The sequence below is a fragment of the Terrapene carolina genome, unplaced genomic scaffold (genome assembly GCF_002925995.2).
Source record: "Terrapene carolina triunguis isolate 2854851 unplaced genomic scaffold, T_m_triunguis-2.0 Scaffold951, whole genome shotgun sequence".
In the NCBI taxonomy this organism is placed as follows: domain Eukaryota; kingdom Metazoa; phylum Chordata; order Testudines; family Emydidae; genus Terrapene; species Terrapene triunguis.
Genome location: NW_020665302.1, coordinates 8,175,248 through 8,197,423, shown reverse-complemented (window position 1 = coordinate 8,197,423; position 22,176 = coordinate 8,175,248). Strand labels below are relative to the sequence as shown.

At 40.0% G+C, this 22,176-nt stretch overlaps 1 protein-coding gene across 2 annotated transcripts in view; it reads left to right on the top strand.

Annotated features, from left to right (window-relative positions):
* The first annotated feature begins 13,504 nt into the window (after window positions 1-13,504).
* Window positions 13,505-22,176, top strand: part of CIT (citron rho-interacting serine/threonine kinase) — a 90,819-nt gene continuing 82,147 nt past the window's right edge. For both annotated transcript variants that reach the window (XM_024197388.2, XM_024197387.2), the window contains exons 1-7: window positions 13,505-13,560; window positions 16,082-16,206; window positions 17,353-17,494; window positions 18,798-18,973; window positions 19,726-19,827; window positions 20,520-20,662; window positions 22,080-22,173. In XM_024197388.2, coding sequence (XP_024053156.1) covers window positions 16,111-16,206; window positions 17,353-17,494; window positions 18,798-18,973; window positions 19,726-19,827; window positions 20,520-20,662; window positions 22,080-22,173 — 753 coding nt within the window. In that variant the 5' untranslated portion in view covers window positions 13,505-13,560; window positions 16,082-16,110. The remainder of the gene's footprint in view (window positions 13,561-16,081; window positions 16,207-17,352; window positions 17,495-18,797; window positions 18,974-19,725; window positions 19,828-20,519; window positions 20,663-22,079; window positions 22,174-22,176) is intronic.

The window sequence follows — 22,176 nt, the reverse complement described above, 5'->3', positions numbered from 1 at the left end:
TACTTATTTTACATAAGAATCATGCTCCTTCTGGCTTGCAGTATTTTTGTTGCTAACTTGTAAGTGTAATCCAGCATCTTCATTTTTGTTTCATATGACAGAACTCAGGCCTATTCGTTACATTTTATCCATAACACCCATTTACAAATTCCAATAACTCTTACATGGTAGAAAGCCAAAGAAATGCCTGGGAAGTGGAGACTTGACATAAATGAGCTCTTTTATCTTTTGATCCACAACTCTGAAATCCTTATTTTCAGATCTTAAATATCCATCTGTAGATGTGTGATCAATTTTAAAAGACAAAGAAATTACATTATGTAATTGTGGTTGTGTTCCTCAGCCACTCTTTAAAACTGACCTATTTTTAAAAAATCATCTAAATTTGAAGGGGAGATGAGAGTATTTCCCAATCCGTTACACACTTGGTTTCAGTGATGCTTCTTCTTCAGCCCTTTCTCCAAAAACATTAATAACTTGTTGTTTTGTCCCAGCCTAGTCCCGAAATAACTACTTCCATTTTGCTATATAATGCAGTTTAGACAGAGCAATAGCACCACACAATTTACATCTAATTCCAGAAACATCTAACCAACAGACTTGGACTCCAAAGAGTCACATCAATGTAGCAACATATATGTAAGCTGTAACGCCATCTAGCTAACTCCCAAATTAATTCACATCACTGCACCTTTCTGGAGGTCAGCCAAAGAGAGATGCGCGTATGTCTCTCTATAACTCATCAATATTAGAAGAAGATATGAATTGTTTGGCAGATCTTTCTGTGTCTGGCTGATGTCCGAGACAGATTAATCAGGGAAGAGCACATCACCTACATTAAGACATTTGGGGGATTTAATGAGCATCCCCCTTGATGTCAATTAAGTGGATGGGACAAAGTCAAACTCCAGCATTAGAAGCAGGATATAGCCAGCAAAAAGTATGGAAAGTTTACAAGTTCCCCTATGGATCAAAATTGGCATCTATGCAAAGTCCAGAAGAGCCTCCCACAAGCTACTGGCCAAGGAGGCCAATTATTGTTAAACTGAGCTCTAACAAAGTGTTTTCTCTGTAGTATTTTGGTTTGAAGCAAGGAAAGGATCTGAATAGCTAACAAAACACCCATTAGCTTGCAGACTGCATTTGTCCTAGGAAAACAAAAGTGCCAGTTAGAATTGAAACTCTACCAATCAGTTTTAATTGTGATGGCATTTAACATCTGTCTGTTTCAGTCTAACGATGTACTGCCTGGTAAAATCCTTCTGTTTAAATACTCTAAAAAAACTTTACAATTGGTATCTTCACTTAAAACTTGCAACTAAAATAACTGGATTTAGCCATCTTTTAAACCATTAATGTAGCTAAATACTGGAATAGCTGTACTTTTGAAGGCTTTGTACATTTCTAGATAAAAGTAAGCTACAATTATTTTTATCAAGTAGTGCAAGTTCACACTTCTACATACTAGTTTTGCCTTTCAATAAGTTGTTTTTAATATTCCCCTCCTTTCCATGCATGTTTTCTCTGCCAAGCAGTCCTTTCTTCACGCTTTCCCTTTTGTAAAATAAAGCTGTTTTGTCTTAAAAGCCTCTGATACCTTGTCAATTTTGCTTTAATTAAGCCTTCTGTCATTTGTTGAACTGCAACATATGATTCTCATTGTATCATGACAGATCTAGTATTCAGCTGTTACACAGGATGTTAATGTGAACACATCAATATTCACGTCTCTTGATAGATCGTGAAGCTTAATAAATCACTTTTGCAAAGTCAGTGGTGTTCCTGTCAGAGCATAAAACAAGCTAGAGGATGAGGTATGTAAAATGTAGGGGTTTTTTTCATCTGGTTTTTATTCCAGACATAAATAAGATATTCGTCTAGTAACAGTGAACTACTTGTTTTATTATTCTTACATTTCAGTAGTTATGGGGCTACCTGCACCTCTATGCCTTTCTGGTCCCTGAGTGCACCCAATTCAGGTGTTTGGCCTCTTGTTGTTACCTGTGTCAGACATCTCGTGATTCTTAGAGCAGGACCCAGGTACGTTACCCTCTGTATACCAATCACTTGATCTGCAGGCTCTCTCTTTAGAAACCTGTGACCAGTGATATTGACCAGCAACCTTTATAAAACACAGTATTTTTATTTAGTAGTTAGAAGAAAGCATCCGAGAACAGATTTAAAAAACAAGTAGCCTATACACTTTTAATCTAATTTTATGCTTCACTACAAGCTGTTAGGTAGGCTTTCCTCTTACGTCACAGGAATGGAACTGAACCAATTTACGGTTTCATAGCCAACTCAAATCTTGTTGGTCTGTAGGTCTCTGTCTGATAAGGTGACCAGACAGCAAATGTGAAAAATCGGGACGGGGGTGGGGGGTAATAGGAGCCTATATAAGAAAATAACCCAAAAATTGGGACTGTCCCTATAAAATCTGGACATCTGGTCACCCTATCTGACTCATCCTGTTCAAACTGGGTTGGGTGCTCCCCACAAGAGCAGGCTAGAGCCATTAAGGCTATTCTCTCTGCAACTGTCTCTTAACAACCCTTACGTGTAATTTGTTAGATGACTATTAGAAAGGGCCTTTCCTCTTTGTTTCTCTAGGCAGGTAGGCTCTGCTATCCAGACAAACTTCTAGGCTGAAATATCCACTCCTAATTACGGGACAAACACACCATGCTAATGACAAATACAGATACAGTATTAAAATCAAAGAGTACCCCCATACTTGTCAGGAGGTGAATGACATTTATTGTGATGGGGTGACACTTCATCATAAGCTAGAAGTGATTAAAGGGAAAGTCAGACACCTTCAGTTCACCTGTGTGGTAATCAGTTACTTTTCAGCCAGAGAGGGTGGGACTAAGAAGGATCTGGTAATCACCCAGACACTAACGCAGGGGTCAGCAACCTTTCAGAAGTGGTGTGCCGAGTCTTCATTTATTCACTCTAATTTAAGGTTTCGCGTGCCAGTAATACATTTTAATGTTTTTAGAAGGTCTCTTTCTATAAGTCTATCATATATAACTAAACTATTGTTGTATGTAAAGTAAATAAGGTTTTTAAAATGTTTAAGAAGCTTCATTTAAAATTAAATTAAAATGCAGAGCGCCCCCGGACAGGCCAGGACCTGGGCACTGTGAGTGCCACTGAAAATCGGCTCGCGTGCTGCCTTTGGCACATGTGCCATAGGTTGCCTACCCCCTGCACTAAGGCCTCATAAATGGGCTAAGAGTTCAGTCTGGGGAAAGTAGGCCTTTCACCCAAATCTGCTCTCTGGCTTAAGACTGTTAGAAGCTAGAGGCCTCCCAAAGACTTAGGCTGAATAGGGACAGTACTCAATACCAGAGTGGAGAAAAGGACTCCAGTGAAATCCCAGGAAGGGCTTGAGAACAGGGCCCAGAAGCTAGGCTGATTCTTTGGGACTTTGGACTACACTTTGATATTTTGTTACCCTGGAAGAGGTTGGAATTAGGTAATTTCCAAGCTGGATGGCAGATAGCTTGCAGGGGGTGCTAGGTAAGAATCCTTGCAACCAGAAGCCATGACAATTGGGGTACTATAGCAGTGAGTACAACCATTTACATTTATACACAAATAGGTTAAAATATTAAGTGGCCAAGATTAATTCTTATGGCAGTAAATTTAAGGTTGTAAATCCATCTCTGTTGTATCTCAGTATACAGCTTGTATGATATTTCAAGATCATCCACTACTGGCCAAAAGACTGTGTCCCCTCCTATCACGTATGCTTCCAGCAATAGTAATGCATACACTTGCAACCTTCTGGCTTCATTACTGCAACTCATATCTAGAAATGAAAGCACATATGCAGAAAGAATGCTATTTATGGCAAAACTCAATAGGCAATCTATCTGCCTACACTCATCTCTTTGTATTCCTCAATGTTGCACTCCTCTCTTATGTACTGGCTGTGTTGAATGCAAAGTCTAAATCAAAGTCTTGGGTCAATCTCATTGTGGGCTTTGAATATTAGAACAAAGTTACCCAAAAGATCACCTGTCTTTCCCTTCCCTCTGACAGCCTAGAATAGCTATGCTAAATTCAACGATGGCCACTTTATTTCAAATGAGAGTGTCCATATGGCGATTTAACGTGCTGTAATGAATATGTATGATCTTAACACCTTAGTTAATTTGTCTTAACTTTCCTGAGTATCCCCATATACACAAGCCCTGAAACAAGTGAAACTTGGCCAATGGAGAGAAGTTTGTGAATACAAGGGGGAGAACTTTCATGGGAACTGTACCAATAGAACTCACTCCTAGAAGGGATAAGAAAGACCACAGATTTTAACAGCATTCAAAAACAAATGGAAAACCCATTTCTTCTTCCCCTCAATAGTTCTTAACACACTTAATCAAAGTCACTGTCATTTAACAAAATTCAACTACCCTGTGTGATGAAGAAGACATTTATTTTTAATTACTTGAGGCATTCATATTATGGTGATAAGGGCATAAGTATCTAGGTAGCTTTCACTACCACTGTTCACACTGCATCTGTTCTTTGGAAAAACTGAGCATCAGTCTTTGATCTACATAAAAGTTTCCCATGAATTGTTCCTCTTCCCTTAAAACCTTCATCTCTGTCTAAGATCTTAGATACAGAGCACTGTGGAGCAAGGAGCATCCTTTTGTGTGTCTGAAAAGAGCCTACTACATTTTCCGGGCCAACGTAAACAAATATAAATAATCCTCCCCCTGGGATTCTAGCACTTCAGTTCACACACAAAAAGAATTGTTAATAATTCACTCAATTTACCTTTTGCCACGTGGACAGACTCTTGCTTTGGTGATGTCAGGAGTTCAGTCTACAAGATTTCAGCATAAACAAAAATTCAGCAACCAAGGGGCTGTAACTTTGGGGGAGCCTGATAACAAAAGACACATATTCATTTTAAGAAGTGTGCTCAAATGCGCGTTTCTCAGGACAGGGGTAGTGTCTGATTTGTCTGAGGAATACTATGTGCACTCACAGTGTGTTCTATAAGCAAAAATATGGATGGAGTTTCAGAATGTTTTCCTTAAATTTTACTTGTGCAAATAAATATAAAGGGTAAGAATTATAATAAAAGTGAGTGAACATAAAACATTTTTTCATAATACTAGGGGAGTGCACTGTTTATGTGAAAAGCAAGGTCCATGTTTTCTTTGTATGAAAAGAAACTTGGGGGAAGTTTTCAAAGGCTGGTAAGTGCCTAACTCACAATGAAAGATTATATAAATTGGGTGCCTGAACAGCTATTTGCACCTTTTGAAAATGTCTGAACCCCCTTAGCTCTGGAAAGAAACTGTAAGGGGTTATCTATAAAGTCTAGGTAAGCATGCATCAAAAAATACCATAGGAGGTGTTCTCCTTAAAAGTTAGTTCTAATCTCTTTTAAGGATTTTTTTCTTCTTCAAATCTCTCCTTTGAAATCACTTTTTTTCCCCCAACACTGATTCCCACATGAGCCAGCTTGACAAAAAAATGTAAATACTTCTCTTCCCCCCTTTCCCCTCCCTCCCCCAAAATGCTGTAATGGGGTTCTTACTTCTCTGGTGGTGATGCCTTAGTTTATAACTGTGGCTGTATCTCTTGTTGGCCCACCATCTCCCTCTGGTGAAGGGATGGCTTTGTGAAAAGAACGAGGAGTACTTGTGGCACCTTAGGCCTGGTCTACACTGGGGGGGAAGATCTAAGATACGCAACTTCAGCTACGAGAATAGCGTAGCTGAAGTCGACGTATCTTAGATCGACTTACTTCACGTCCTCACGGCGCGGGATCGATGGCCGCCACTCCCCCGTCAACTCCGCTTCCGCCTCTTGCCCTGGTGGAGTTCCGGAGTCGATGGGGAGCGCGTTCGGGGATCGATGTATCGCGTCTAGACGAGACGCGATACATCGATCCCCGATAGATCGATCACTATCCGGCGGGTAGTGTAGATGTACCCTTTAGAGACTAACAAATGTATTTGGGCATAAGCTTTCATGGGCTAAAACCCACTTCATCGGATGCATGCAGTGGAAAATACAGTAGGAAGATATATATAAACAGAGAACATGAAAAAATGGGTGTTGCCATACCAACTATAATGAGACTATTCAATTAAGGTGGGATATTATCAGCTTTGTATAACCTTCCAACTAAACCTATGTACACCCTTTTTATTCTCGGGTCAATAAAACAAGTCCATACAAAACGAAGACAAAGTAGTCTCTCACCAGTCCTGTGTGGGCTCTATATTTCTCTGTCTCATGTCAGGCTCAGTCAGTAGTCTGTCCCTTTTCCCCTTCTACTAGAGAGTACCAGCTTGCCCCGCTGCTGAGGGGTAATAGAACAGGCCTCTCCCTCAACTCCAGATTACAGCTTGGATATCCTGAATTGTGAACAAGCGTGTCTCCTTCACTCAAACCTTGCTTAACTTTTACGCGGGCCATTTCCTACACGGCCTTACAAAATGAAGCCAGGGATCCAAAGGTGGAGACACCAGTTCCTCCTACTCCCTGAATGTTTCTCCTGGCTGTTCTTCTTGCCTGGTGCCTTTTAGCCAGTCCTCTGTCCAAATATCTTTGACACTGAGCAGAGGCCGCTCTTATAGTTGCTTTGGTTGTTATGATCCTTGTCGTCCAGGAGTACACCTCCCACAATTTTCCTTTCCTTAAAGAGCTGAGAGCTAGTAGTGACCCTGCGCAACAGCACATCCCCTTAAAGAGGCCACCACACTCTTACAAGAACTGAGATGACATATAGAGGGTGTGTCTGTGTGCTTTGTTTTAAAGCCTCATGACCTCCTACAGTGTAAATCCCCCTTCTTTTTCACATCTTTGCCTCTTGTCATCCTGTGTCTTATCCTACCTAGACTGTAAGTTCCTCAGGACAGGGACTGCGCCTACCTTGTATGAAAAACCCCTTGTGCACCAATGATCTATAAATAGCTAATATGGATGGCGTTTTAGTTGTCCCTGTATTTCTTGAGTTTGTATATTTGATATATTACTTTAATACTATGTGTGTGATCTGTATTTTAGATTCTTTTTAAAAAGAGAAAATTCTTATGGAAGTATGAGAACCCAAGCAATGTTTAAAACATGCATTATTTATGTAATAGACTTCAGTGGCCTAGTGTGTAAATAAATATAGGATGAAAACCTGACTCCACTGAAGTCCATTGGAGTTTTGCCATTGACTCCAACAAGGCCAGAATTTCACCCACAGCATTTAGACATATACATTGCTGCATGGGGAAGCAATGCAGAAGTTGTGAATTTGAGCATGCCCTATAGTACGCTTTACTTTAAAAGTAATCTCTCTTTTATCCAAAGGATGAAGCTTACAGTATAACCACAATTATAACGGCTCATTTACGCAGTCATGGGTCTTTACTCAGGCAAAACTGAATAGTTGCATCCTTTTTAAAGGTGAACAAATGTTTTAAAGAAAAATCTGCACAACCTTACTATAAATAGCCAGACGGCCAAATAGATATTACCAGTGGGCAATCCTGCAAATGTTTATATTGAATTAATCTTCCATCCAGCCTTTACCAGTCTTCAAAGCTGTTGACATGTCATCAGCTTCTTAGAATGCATTGGATAGGTGCACTGTTACCTATCGATGATATCTCCTTACATATAAGTCAGACTTTACATTGTAATAAATCTGCGGTTACCTAGGATTTCAGACGTGTGACTATACAGAGTACATCATGGCCATTCAAAAATTAATAACAGTGCAGTTGGAGTGCCTGTTCTAAAACTATGTAAGAGCTATTTATTTATTATTAAAAGCACTAGCACCCACTACCTGATCCACAAAGGAAAATATCCTATAGTTTTAAGCTGTATAGGGCTTACATCACAATTCAGATTCCATTTAGAATGCAAAGATACATGTACACACCAACCCACTGATTACAATACATATTGAGCAGCGTTGTAAGCGCTCTTCATAGCATACAAACTAAGAGTAAAAATTAAAAATCCATTCAGTATTAGAAATCCATTCAGTATTCTCAGAATGTATGGTAATTTACATTTTGCACATAAGCAGTTATTTTTTACTGATAAACTTTAGTGAAACTATCATTAATTTATATTTACTTAGTACTCTACATTCTAAAAGATCCTGAAGTGCACCACAGTTATAGGCACATAGAACATTTGGAATGCAGCCATCTCAGCACATTACCTAACAGCATGAGGAAGGAAAATGTTGGCCAAGGAAAACCTCTACTCTTATAACAAGAAGTGCTAAACAGATGGTAATCAATCCAGTGCATGGTGAGATGTCAAACAAGTGAAGCTGCATATCAGGATCTGGTGCAGAAGAAAAACTAAGAGCTATTTATTCTGTTAAGGCTTTGAGTGACCTCTTAATTAATTGAATAGTAGGGAATGAGTATTTTGTTCTGTATACGTGCAGGGGTTCTGCTGGTGAGCCTTTAAATTGAATGAGACTAGTCACATGTTAGTAAGCATTCACCAATCTGGCTCTTAAGAAGGGAAGGAATCAGTCTACTATGGCTGCCTTTGAAACATGTAATTTAAAACATTGTAGAAGTATGAAGGAATCAACCCTTTAGCTCTGAGAATTTACAGTGATACCAACTTAAATAACAAAAAAAGCATACTTTAGTCTGAAGCTTCTTACCTACTATTGTCACAAGAAACTACTAAGATTACTATAACAAAGAGAATAAAGAAATGTTTTTCTCAATTTTTCAGTTTCTTGGTGCACTTGATAGTAGTGTGTGTATTATCAGTTTCATTTGTCAGTTTCTCCTGTACTTGTTTGTCTCTTGTTTGTTTGGGTCTTTCACAGAGCAAGGCAGCAGTGGAAAAAACTACAAATGTAACACTACTTCTAGGTGGCTAATGGCAGCAAAAAGGGCCAGGTGTCAATACATCTTGACAAATAATGAAACCAGTTCAGAACCCTGGGAAAACTAAATACGCCTGTGCTGTGTGCCCTTAATAGGAAGAACTTCCCCATGTGCAAGCACTGCAAGACCATGTACAAACAATGGAAATCTTTATTAGGGAAAGGGAATACAATCATAAACTTGGAAAACACAGCAACAGAATATATATATTAATTGCAGCTAACTCACGTGATTAACTCAAAAAAAATTAATCACACTTAATCGCAGTTTCAATCTCACTGTTAAATAATAGAATACCAATTGAAATTTATTAAATATTTTGGATGTTTTTCTATATTTTCATATATTGATTTCAATTACAACACAGAATAAAAAATGTGTATTTTTTATTACAAATATCTGCACTGTAAAAATGATAAAATAAATAGTATTTTTCAATTTACCTCATACAAGTACTGTAGTGCAATCTTTGTTGTGAAAGTGCAACTTACAAATTTAGATTGTTTTGTTTTGAGGGCAGTTATGTAACAGAAAAAGTAAAACTTTAGAGCCTGCAAGTCCACTCAGTCCTACTTCTTGTTCAGCCAATCCGTAAGACAAACAAGTTTGTTTACATTTACTGGAGATAATGCTGCCCTCTTCTTATTTACGTAATCAGAAAGTGAAAACAAGCATTTGCCTGGCACTTTTATAGCCGACATTGCAAGGTATTTATATGCCAGATATGTTAAACATTCGCATGCCCCTTCATGCTTCAGCCACCATTCCAGAGGACATGCTTCCATGCTGATGATGCTCATTAAAAAAATGCATTAATTAAATTTGTGACTGAACTCCTTGGGGAGAATTGTATGTCCCCTGCTCTGTTTTACCCGCATTCTGCCATATATTTCAATTTATAGCAGCCTCAGATGATGACCCAGCACGTTGTTCATTTTAAGACTACTTTTACTGCAGATTTGACAAAACGCAAAGAAGGTACCAACGTGAGAGATCTAAAGATAGCTACAGCACTTGACCCAAGATTTAAGAATCTGAAGTGCCTTCCAAAATCTGAGAGGGACGAGGTGTGGAGCATGCTTTCAGAAGTCTTAAAAGAGCAACACTGATGCGGAAACTACAGAACCCGAACCACCAAAAAAGAAATCAACCTTCTACTGGTGGCATCTGACTCAGATGACGAAAATGAACGTGCGTCGGTCCTCACTGCTTTGGAGTGTTATCGAGCAGAACCCATCATCAGCATGGACGCATGTCTTGTGCAACGGCGGTTGAAGCATGAAGGGACATATGAATCTTTAGTGCATCTGGCACGTAAATATCTTGTGACACTGGCTACAACAGTGCCATGAGAATGCCTGTTCTCACTTTCGGCTGACATTGTAAACAAGAAGCAAGGACAGCATTAACTCCTGCAAATGTAAACCAACTTGTTTGTCTGAGCGATTGGCTGAGCAAGAAGTAGGACTGAGTGGACTTGCAGGCTCTAAAATTTTACATTGTTTTATTTTTGAATGCAGTTATTTTTGTACATAATTCTACGTTTGTAAGTTCAACTTTCTTGATAAAAAGATTGTACTATAGTACTTGTATTAGGTGAACTGAAAAATACTGTTTACAAGTATTTACACTGTAAAAAAAAATCACAAATAAAATGAGCACTGTACACTTTGTATTGTTGTAATGGAAATCAATATATTTGAAAATGTAGAAAACATCCAAAATATTTAAATAAATGGTATTCTATTAACAGTGCAATTAATCATGATTTTTTTATCGTTTCACCGCCCATATATATAATATATATGTGTGTGTATGTGCAAGTAAAGTCATCCTCTTTCTAATAAGTTTGTTAACAATGCCTCTAATTCCTTCCCACCTGCTGGTGAGAATCTGTGAGGGGTAACAGTCCCTTGGCTGTACCACTCAGCTATCTACCAAACCATAGTCAGTTTGGATCAGTAACTAGTTGTAATCCCAGCATCTCTTTGCAGGTCTGTCTCCAGTCCCAAGGAGTCTTATCTGGTCCAGCCTGGAGGACCACCAGTGATTAAAGCGGTCTGTGTGGGGTTTTGTTCTCTCTCTTCCCCTGCCCCCCCAAGAGAGGGCTGGGGAGGTCTATCATAACATGGGAGCAGCAGCTTTGATAAGACCATGCTTAAAGTGCATCACTCAACAACCCAATTTGATCTATATAGACAGAGATTTTTGCCAGGTCTGTGACCTCCACTTTAAGGACTAGACCTACCTCCTGACCCATTTTAGTCATTCAGCTTTATTAAAGTCCTGCTTAGAAAGGTGCCTCACCAGAGTCCCCTCAGCTTTGATGCTGTTCTCTGCACTGTCTCTCACAGCAAAGTCCCCTTGGGAGGGAACTGAGAACACTTAAGACCCTTGGACAGAGAGTTCTGATTGCTTGGAAGTAAGTTCAGAGCAATGAGGTCCCCATAGCCTCTCTGGAAGCCCACCACCCCCCCAAGCCCAAATCCAACTTCATACAGTGATGGTGACTTTCCAAGTGTCACTAGAGAAACTGTGACTAGGTAGCCTATGCAAATGGAGCTCTCTGTGGCAGCACTTTTTCCCCTCTGAAGCTTCTGGCCATAAGGGTTACACAAATATAGGAACATGCAGCTATAAGCATAATAAGATTTAACTTTATATTGCCCCTTTAAATTAAACAATGCTGGCTGTCAGTTATTTTTAGTTTTTGCCCTGAAACACATTTTCTTTACAGGTAGCTTTTGAGTGTGCAAGAGCTGTCTACAACAATTTCAATAAACAGATTTTTGAGATTTAAATATTCCCTTGTAGGGTTATGCATACAAAACAGTATGGTAATGCATGAGATCTGGAAAGTAGAACTGACCAGTTTAGGATCATTGTTCAAACTGAGTGAAATACAAATAAATCAGAAGTGAAAATGGTGGAAAGTAAATTAGATTTTAAAACTTTCAGTTTTAGTATCTTGAAGTGAACCTAGATATGGAATTATAATATTTGTGGTATGATTATCTTAACGGTGTCCTCTTAAGTCTCCCTGGGGGGAGGAGGGGAGTAAATCATTAGAGGAACTATATAAAATTCATAATAAAATATGATAGAGCAATTTTTCTGTTTAGGATAGATCTTAGTATTTATATAGACCCCTTAATCTAGGGAAGTCAAAGTGATTTACAAAAAATTAGCCCTACATCATCCTGAGGTAGATAGGTATCATCCCTATCTTACAAAAAGAGATATGGACGTACGTAAAGGTAAAGTGACTTGCACATTGTCATGCAACAAACCATTAGTCCCATATTTTGCTGGCTTGATACCAAGACAATGTTACCATAACTGCAATGATTGATGGATGGTAAGACAGTAACAAGTTGCTTTGTGAGACTCTACACTACAATAACAACAAGGAGTCTGGTGGCACCTTAAAGACTAACAGATTTATTTGGGCATAAGCTTTCGTGGGTAAAAACCTCACTTCTTCGGATGCATCATGCATCCACTACAATGTGATTATTTTAGGGTTGGGCAGCTGAATGATCTGATGACTGGCCAACTGACCAGTTAAATAATGTCAAAATAATCCTCTTTTTTAAAGCATTAATTTATTGCACTAGTAATAGAAGAGAAAGACTTTATGATCTCCAACAGGCTTAGTCTTAGCTATAGACAGATACTTAGGCCTAATTACAATAAACAAGTTACTTAACTGAGTTATTTTAATTCAGAAATTGTGAAACAAGTTCTAAAAAGGATGGAACGGTACCATGATTCAATCAAAAAGGCAGTCTGCTGCCTATACCATGGCATCCTTGCTGGAATATTTGACTATGGTCAACTAACAGGTGGTCAACTGACAGAATTTCACTGGTCAACTCACCCAGCTGTCAAGCCCAGACTGTTTTTAAGGAATGTCACCACATTGCATCCGGCCCCGAAGCTACTGGACCCGTAACCCCCTCACATCGCATAATAAACCCGCGGGCATTTTCAAAGTGTCCTGTCACTTTGCCAGGGCAGCCTCACTGCTTCACCCCCCTCCCCCAGCTCCCATGGCCGGGCAGCAACCTCTTCACACGGGGTTGGCGCCCTGGGCAGAGCACCCCGGTGATGCTTGGGAGGGCCCATGCTGCACTGCAGCATTTCCACGCCACGTACCCTCCTCCTCCCTCCCGGCATTTCGTCTATGCGCCACCCTCCATGGGAGGCCTTTTCTCAGTGCTACCCCCTCTTGCCTACATTGTGGGCCCAGGCAGGCCTCAGATGGTGGGGTGAGTGAGTGGCAGAGCGAGGCGCTGTACGCGGGCTGCCTCTTCTGGCGAGACCGAGACCAGCCTCAGCCTCCAGGAAAGCCCAGTCTCGCTTTCCCTCAGGGGGAGGGATGAGGAGAGGGAAACGCGACGGTTAGAACCGTTAACAATTCCCCCCTCCTTCCTGCCCGCGAGCACCGGCCTCAGAGCTGACTGACTCCGCCCACAACGTTTTTCCGGCGGGGAGGGGCTGGGTTGACGCGCGAACGTGCTCTGGGCGGAGCGTCAACGACACCAGGAGGAACATTGGGGGATTGGCTAAGGCTGACGTCTGCCTCGCGTCACCGGAAATGACGGTGATGAGACCACTCCCCCCTGCTCCGTTCAAACCTGGATGGCGGCAAAGCAGAGCGGCGGTGGGTAGAAAGGCCCTGGGCGTGGGGGCTGCTGGGAACGTAAGAGGTCTTGGAGAGCTACTTTGGGTGTCTGTTTATAGGGGAGCCCGGCCCCTCCGTGGAGCGAGGGGACTCTTTCTTCCCCGCCCACTTTCCTGGGCTCCCCCTGGACCTAGGGAACCCTCCCCTTTCCCGTCATTGGGGGAGGGGCTCAGCCCCCCCCCAACTAGTCTCCTCTCGTTAGCGGTTGGGGGTCTTTCGGGAGGGAGGGAGCCCCTTCCCCAGCTCTTGTTAGGGACTTGGGGTCGAGCCCCCATCCCTTCCCTTGGAGGGAGCTGAGCTCTCTCTGCAGGGAGGGGTCAGCCTACCCCCACTCCCCTCTCTTTCCTTGGAGAGATGGGGGTGTCAAGCCCTCCCAATTCCCATCTCATTAGGGTCTTCCTGGGAGCTGGGCTCTTCCTGCAGGGATGGTCGAGCCCCATAGGCCCCTTAAGTCCCCTCTCTTGGAGGGAGGAGGTCAAGCCCCCTTATTCTCCTCTCATTGGTGGCCTGCCCGTTCCTTCAGGCAGGGAGTTGCCAACTCCCTCTCCCCCCCACACACACACACATTGAGGGATCGCTTGGGTGGGGGCAGCTCTCAGCCTGTCCTTTGGGAGCAGAAGACTTGGTGGTGACAGCTATATTACGGCTCTCCTTCCTAGGTGGGATGAATGGCCCTTAAACCATTTGGTTATGAAATGTTGCAGTGAGGTGTCTTTTCCCTATGATTTGAGTGCACTAGGCTAGCTGACAGGCCTCCTGCCTGGTTATAAAGCAGGTACAGTAGCACCTCAATGTTACGAACACCAGAGTTACAACTGACCAGTCAACCACAGACCTCATTTGGAACTGGAAGTACACAATCAAGCAGCAGCAGAGACAAAAGGAAAAAAAACCCAAATACAGTAGAGTACTGTGTTAAATGTAAACTACCAAAAAAAGTGAAAGCAGCATTTTTCTTTTGAATAGTAAAGTTTCAAAGCTGTATTAAGTCAATGTTGGCAGCTGTAAACTTTTGAAAGAACAGTCATAACTTTTTGTCCAGAGTTATGAACATTTCAGAGTTACGAACAACCTCCATTCCCCAGGTGTTCGTAACTCTGGGGTTCTACTGTACTGTTAACCAACAAGTTTCATTGCCTCTGTCACTGCTGTGAGGTGAGACTTTCTAAGCTGTCTCAAGGATTTAGATCCACAGTTCCCATAAGTTTAGTGGGAGTTGTGCATCTAACTTTCCTAAACAGCTTTGAAAATCTCCCCTCGTGATTAAAGTTACAGTGTGAGTTTACAGATCCTGCTTGTGTATGAAGCCATAGTTCTTCCTATAGTTACAAATAACCTTTAGATTAACTGTGGCTGAGAGGGATTCTCTTTTCTCAATTGTTAGGGGGTAGCTGTGTTAGTCTGTATCCACAGAAACAACAAGGAGTCCGGTGGCATCTTAAAGACTTAACAGATTTATTTGGGCATAAGCTTTCGTGGGTAAAAAAACTCACTCCTTCAGATGCATGGAGTGAAAGTTACATATGCAGGCATTATATAATGACACATGAAGAGAAGGGAGTACCTCACAAGTGAAGAGCCAGTGTTGACAGGGCCAATTCGATGTCTCAATGTCTTTATCTCAATTCTCAATGTCTTTATCTTGCATGTTTGGCAGCACTTTGTAGGATCTTGTTTGCTATTTCTCCTCTAAAGCATATGAGGCATGGTCCATGCCTAAAAATTAGATTGACCTAGTTACATCACTCAGGGTTGTGAAAAATGTTGCACCCTGTGTGATGTAATTAGGTCGACCAAACCTGTGTGTGTGTGTGGGGGGGGGGGGGTGGATTAACAACAAATTATTTTAACTGAAACTTGATAAAATCACAAACATTTCTGTTGACCTTATGCATCCTGGAGTTAGTGCTGGGTGAATTTGTTTTGGCAAATAGTTTATTCACCAAAAAATGCAATTCTGGATTGACTGAACCTGTTCATGAATTCAGGTCAAATTTAGCAAATAGTTTCAGTCAAAAATGAGGGAATAATTTCCAAAAAAGTTGAAACATTTCTTTTTTGACACTTTGGAAATGAGACATTTTGATTTTTTTTTAAATGACATTTCGTTTATACATTTAGCTAGATTTAATTAGCTTCCCTTCCCGCAAAAATGTTTCGTTTTGGGTCCAACCCGAAATGAAACTCTTTCAGTTTTTTATGTAGACAAGAAAAAACAAAATATTATTGGTTCAGGTAACCCCACTGAACTGAAAAAACAATTATTCGCCCTGCCCTATGTAGGGCTCTGTACTGTTACCCGTAGCTCAGAGCCTTCCACATGAAATATATTAGCAATAATGAGGTCCCTAGTGGACTTCATGGAGTCTTTTTCCCTAATTAGTTTTTAATATTTGTTTCTCCAAAAAAAATTTTTGGCTTAAATTATCCGAGATTTCTTTTAAAATTTCCCCCTATTCAAAATATCTCCACTTGACAGCCCTTCCAACTTTCTTTTTAGGATGTATATTTCTGGGGTAAACTGTGAAGATGTTGAAGTTTAAATATGCTGTGCGGAGTCCGACGGAGCCAGCTTCCATGGAGCCCATAGCTAGCCGTGCTTCTCGGCTGAACCTGCTCTTTCAGGTATAGGGAAGTGTGCATCAGACTTGATGAACTGCATCTTGTTTGCATCTATGTTCACTGTATAAAAATGTCTTGTGTTGTGTGGGCTACCAACCTTTGCCCAACTGATTTTTTGGAGGATGATAGAGAGGCTTCTTGCTAGACGCTCAAAGTCTGCACCTAATTTGCATAAAGTATAGATGATTGCTGCTGACCATCTTTTAATATGGAGCTGTTGCTCACATACTATACATTTCAGATTAAGATGGAGCATCTAATTCTAGTGGACTCTTCTGAGATGAAGATGGAACATTGCATGCTGGGACTTGTAGTCTTTGCAGGCTTCTCACTTGCACTTGAAGATGGGGGTAGTCATAAGCATCATTTGACTAACTAGCTGCACTTCAAGCATCTTTTTTTCAATTAGTGTCCAGGATTTAAACAGCCTTTTACTTCAAGTAAGAGTTGCTATGGTAATTGCCTAGATCAGGGGTTCTCAAACTTCATTGCACTGTGACCCACTTCTGACAACAAAAATTACTTCACAACCCCAGGAGGGGGACTGAAGCCTGAGCCCATCCAAGCCCCACCTCCCGGGGAGGGGAGGACAAAGCCCAAGGCAGGGGGCCGGTAACCTGAGCCCCGCCACCCAGGACTGAAGCCCTTGGGCTTTGGCTTCAGCCCCGGATGGTGGGGCTTGGGCTCGGCCCCAGGCCCCAGCAAGTTTAATGCCAGCACTGGCGACCCCATTAAAATGAGGTCGTGACCCACTTTGGGGTCCCGACCCACAGTTTGAGAACTGCTGGCCTAGATATTCCTGAAGCACATGGCAAAATCCATGGGCTAGTATAAAAATAGGACAACTTAAATCAGAAGCATTCTAAGGACCTAGAAAAAGAACACGAATGATGTGATTTGGCCTTTTAGCTGCCTTTTTTGTTTTCTTCAAGGAAAAAAGTAAAACATTTGTAATAGTTGTGTACATCACTAATCACTATCTGATGTATTTAAAACAAACCTCTAAAATATTATTTGTTTAATTTCTGAAGCAGTGATTTTTTTTTTTTTTTTTTATGGATAATATATAATCTGTTCCTATACATATGTTATTGATTTGAGGCTTTTCATTATTGTCTGAGACTCCATCTGCTGTTGCTTTTTTTTCAGGGGAAGCCACCCTTTGTGACTCAACAGCAGATGTCTCCTCTCTCCCGGGAAGGCATCCTTGATTCCCTATTCGTTCTTTTTGAAGAATGCAGCAATCCTGCTTTAATGAAAATTAAACATGTAGGCAACTTTGTAAAAAAGTGTAAGTTTTCTGAGACTAATTCTAGAACTAATTTGATGGATAGTAGTTAAAAGTATGGGCATTTAAATAACAAACTTAAATGCATAAAGCATTAATATTGCTGTCTTTGATTTGCTCCTGTAACTGACTTTGTATGGGAAACTCCTGCATTTATGTGGAACTCCCCTGAACTTTTTGGAGCTCTGTACATATGCAAAGGTCCACCTGCACAGTCAGCTGAAGGATTTAAAGTGCATCTTTTCTAATGTGATTTTGTAGTTATGATATAGTTCTGGTTCAGGAGGCACTTCTATTCTAAGCCCCTCAGAGTACTGCATACAGAATTGTTCTGGCTATAAACCATTGACAGATATGAACAAATTGGAAGGAATTTGGAGAATATGAGAATAATTAAAGGCTTGGCAGGACTGATTTAAGAAGGAAGATAAATATTTAATTATTTTAGCCTGGTGTAATATTTTAGATACCATGTATTATGCATGGTGTTTTGTGTATGTGAGCGGGTTGGTGGGTATATCCTGTAAGCAATAGGTCGGCACCTAAGAATTTTTTTCAGTCAGAGTAAACCCATTTTACTAGTGATATGCTGAGATTCTAAAGAGAACTGCATTATAATCAACTAGCATTTTTGCTAAGATCTAATTGCACAACATTTAGTTAAACCGAGTTTATAAGACTATCTATAATAGTTACATCTGGTGACTTCCAATTATTAAATATAGAGTGAAACTACTAGTGTTTGAAGACTAAAATAATGGAGAGAGAGGAATTGATTATCATGATCCAAGGAAGTATAACAAGGAATAATAGGATAAACTGAGCAAAGGAAAATTTAGGCTGAATATCAAGAAAAAATTGCTAGTAATTTCTATTAGATTATAGAATAGTCTCTCTCAAGGGAAGTTGTGAGGAAGTGGTGAAAACCCTGCCATTTGACTTCTAAAACTAGACTGGACAAAGTACTCTGACACAGTATAGAGACTAATCTTGTATTGGCAGAGAATGATTGAGATGGTCTAATAGGTCTCCTTTATTTCTGATTTCTCTGATGCTATAAAAGGGGCTGAGTTATGGTTGCTGTGCAAACTATCTTTGAATTTCCTGACTCTAAAATCACAGTCATAACTTTGCATTTGCATTTTTTAATAATTAATTATGCTTGATGTACGTAAACAAACAAATTATAAAGTGATTTAATATTTATTGAGGGCTTGGAACTAAAGGAATATTTCTTCCTTTGCTAAAACTGTAATCATCACAAAATGTCACTTGCCTAATGTAAAATAACTTCCATTTTGTGCAGATTCAGAGACTGTAGCTGAGTTACGGGAACTGCTGCCCAGCGTGAAGGATTTTGAAGTAAAAAGTGTGGTGGGAAGTGGTCATTTTGCAGAAGTACAGGTGGTGAGAGAGAAGGTGACTGGTGATGTCTATGCTATGAAGGTGATGAACAAGGAGTCCTTGTTGGCACGAGAACATGTATGTGCATTCATTTATGGTATATTCTTTTAATTATGTCAGTAGACCTGCAAAAGGTGACCTAGTGGCTGTGAGCATTTTCTGTCCTCTATTATTAAACTTTGATTAAAAACTCTGATGGGAAAGATGGTTCTAACTTGGAGTAAAATGATATAATAAAGAATTACACTAATATTTCAACAATAAATTCCACCTCATGGTGTTCGGGGTGATTTGGGATTAGCTAGATTGATGGAAATCTTATTGAATGAATTGCATTTAAGGTAGCATTATAATTTAATGTTTCATTATGTATTTATTGCAGAATTGGTCGTAGGATGCTCGGTCCTAATTGTGCTAGCATGGGTTCTTGTTCTTGTCTGATTTTCTTTTTCCTCAATTGGCGGTGGTGGTATTATTTACTATTTTTATTATGGAAGTGCCTAAAAGTGCCAAATGAGATTGGGGATCCATTATATTAAATATTGTGCAAATGTGTAATGAGAGATGGTGTTACCCTGGAGAGTTTCCTATCTAAACAAACAAGGCAATGAAGTGTGGGAAGGGAAATAGAGGTACAGAGAGGTGAAATGACTTTCCCAGATCACACAGCAGGTTAGTGGCAGATGATGGTTTGTAAGTAATTTTTGAATAAATGGCACGTTATAAGCTTATGGCAATGATGGATGTTCCTCTGGAGCTAGGGAATTCTAATCCATTCTGCTACTTTTTATTAGGATTAAAACTAATCCATTTTTTCTTTTTTTTTGTAGGTGTCGTTTTTTGAGGCAGAACTGAGTATATTATCTAGGAGTAGCGGTACCTGGATCCCACAGTTACACTATGCATTTCAGGACAAAAAAAATCTCTACTTGGTAAGTGTAGATTTTTTTTCTCTTCTGTGGTGTTTAAGGTTGAACTTTTCTATGTTTGTATTAAACAGCATTGTGGTGGCTGGAAGTTGAACCTTTCCTTCTGTAAATTCTACACTATAAGTAGGCTTGGCAGAATTTTTGATTATTTTTTTTTTTAACAATTTCAATGGATAATATTGATTTTTTTTTATTTATTTTAAGCATTTTTTCTATTTTTATCAATGTAACTTTTCAGAGTTGTGCAAAATTATAGGTCCTAAGCTTTTTTTTTTTTTTTTTTTTTTTTTTTTTTTATTTTTTTTTTCGCAGTTGTGGGAAATTATGCAGAGTCAGACAATGGGGTGTGTCAGACAATAATTATTTAATGACAGACACTAAGATTCAAAAAGTTAAAGCTTTATAAATGTTAAAACAAGAAACTGTCAACATTGTATGTCAAAATTTTAGCCTTAAACTCTAATAAGCAACATTTTTCTTTCTTAGCCTATCTGTAAATTTCTATCATCAATGGATATAGTTTTCAATCGATTTGTGTATGTACGGTGAAATTGATGTTTATCTACATTTACTGATAAAATACAATCCTTCCAAGCCTAACTATAAGATTATCTGGCCTATGTAGTATTTAAGGGCTTAATGGGATGTCTTTTTGTGTGTCTGAACTACAGCCATGTCTCTAAAATTTCATTCAGGTTATGGAGTATCAACCTGGAGGAGACTTATTGTCACTCTTAAACCGATATGAAGACCAACTAGATGAAAGTATGGTGCAGTTTTATTTAGCAGAGCTGGTTTTGGCGATTCACAGTGTGCACCAGATGGGCTATGTACACCGGTAGGTGGGCATCTCTTTGAAATACACTTATGATTTTATCATTTTAATTCTGGAATGAGTATTGGAGTGGTGAACTCCAAATCTCATATGACATCTATTCCAAGGTCTGTCTTTCATACATGTTAGGAAAAAAATTAGAAAACGAATTATACTCCAGCTGCAGTTGTAGCTGAAGGCATTAAGTTTGGTGTAAACTCTGAAACTAATATGAAAGGATGGCGACAGATATGTTTGGAAGCTCAGTTACATTGTTTTGTACTATAGAAATATGAAGACATTTTACAACACTTGAGCTTGGATGTTTTTGGCACCAAATAATAAAATAAATTATTTGAACTGTTAAAGATTATTGAGGTGAGATGAGTGCTTTGGAAAAACAAAGCCAATATAGTATGAGGAGAGGCTGAGGGAACTGGGATTGTTTAGTCTGCAGAAGAGAAGAATGAGGGGGGATTTGATAAGTGCTTTCAACTGCCTGAAAGGGGGTTCCAAAGAGGATGGATCTAGACTGTTCTCAGTGGTACCAGATGACAGAACAAGGAATAATGGTCTCAAGTTGCAGTGGGGAGGTTTAGGTTGGATATTAGGAAAAACTTTTTCACTAGGAGGGTGGTCAAGCACTGGAATGGGTTACCTAGGGAGGTGGTGGAATCTCCTTCCTTAGAGGTTTTTAAGGTCAGGCTTGACAAAGCCCTGGCTGGGATGATTTAGTTGGGGATTAGGTCCTGCTTTGAGCAGGGGGTTGGACTAGATGACCTCCTGAGGTCCCTTCCAACCCTGATATTCTATGATTCTATGTTAGAGTACTTGGGTGCATGTATGCATTACAAGAATTTCTAAGGAACCCATCACCCTGATACATGGATGTCATTACAATCTGATACTCACCCCAAGTGTTCAGTCGTATGGACAGACAACACATATGTTCCAACCAACAGCAGCTGCTGCATGTAGGGCAGCAGGACACAGACTTTTAACAGCTAGAAGACTACTTGGCTTTGAATGGAGTTTGAAAGAACAACAAAATAAGTTGGTTATAAGGATTTGGGTTGAGAACCATGTGATGTTGCATTGTCATTCGAGGTCAGCACATTGATGTGTCATGAAATAGCAATGCAACACCAGCTCCTCTCTTCTCTTTTCTTTCTGGTGGAAGAAATACATTTGTTATTAATTGTTGGTTCCTCCACCCTCCAGTGGGGAAAACTCAGTAGCTGACTGCCTAAAACCAAAGTTGTGAGTGGAGCAACAACTGGAAGTCTGGACCCCACAGAATCCCTATGTAGGGTTATGAAGAACAGCATGCAATTGAGGAGACACAGATTGAGTAGTAAGGAGATGTTATGTAGAAGTGACAGCAAGGAACAGCTACTGACTGGCATAGAGAGATTATTGATTGTATTGTGCTTATTTACAGAGATATCAAACCAGAGAATGTTCTCATTGACCGACTAGGACACATTAAACTGGTGGACTTTGGGTCAGCTGCCAAAATGACAGCGAACAAAACGGTA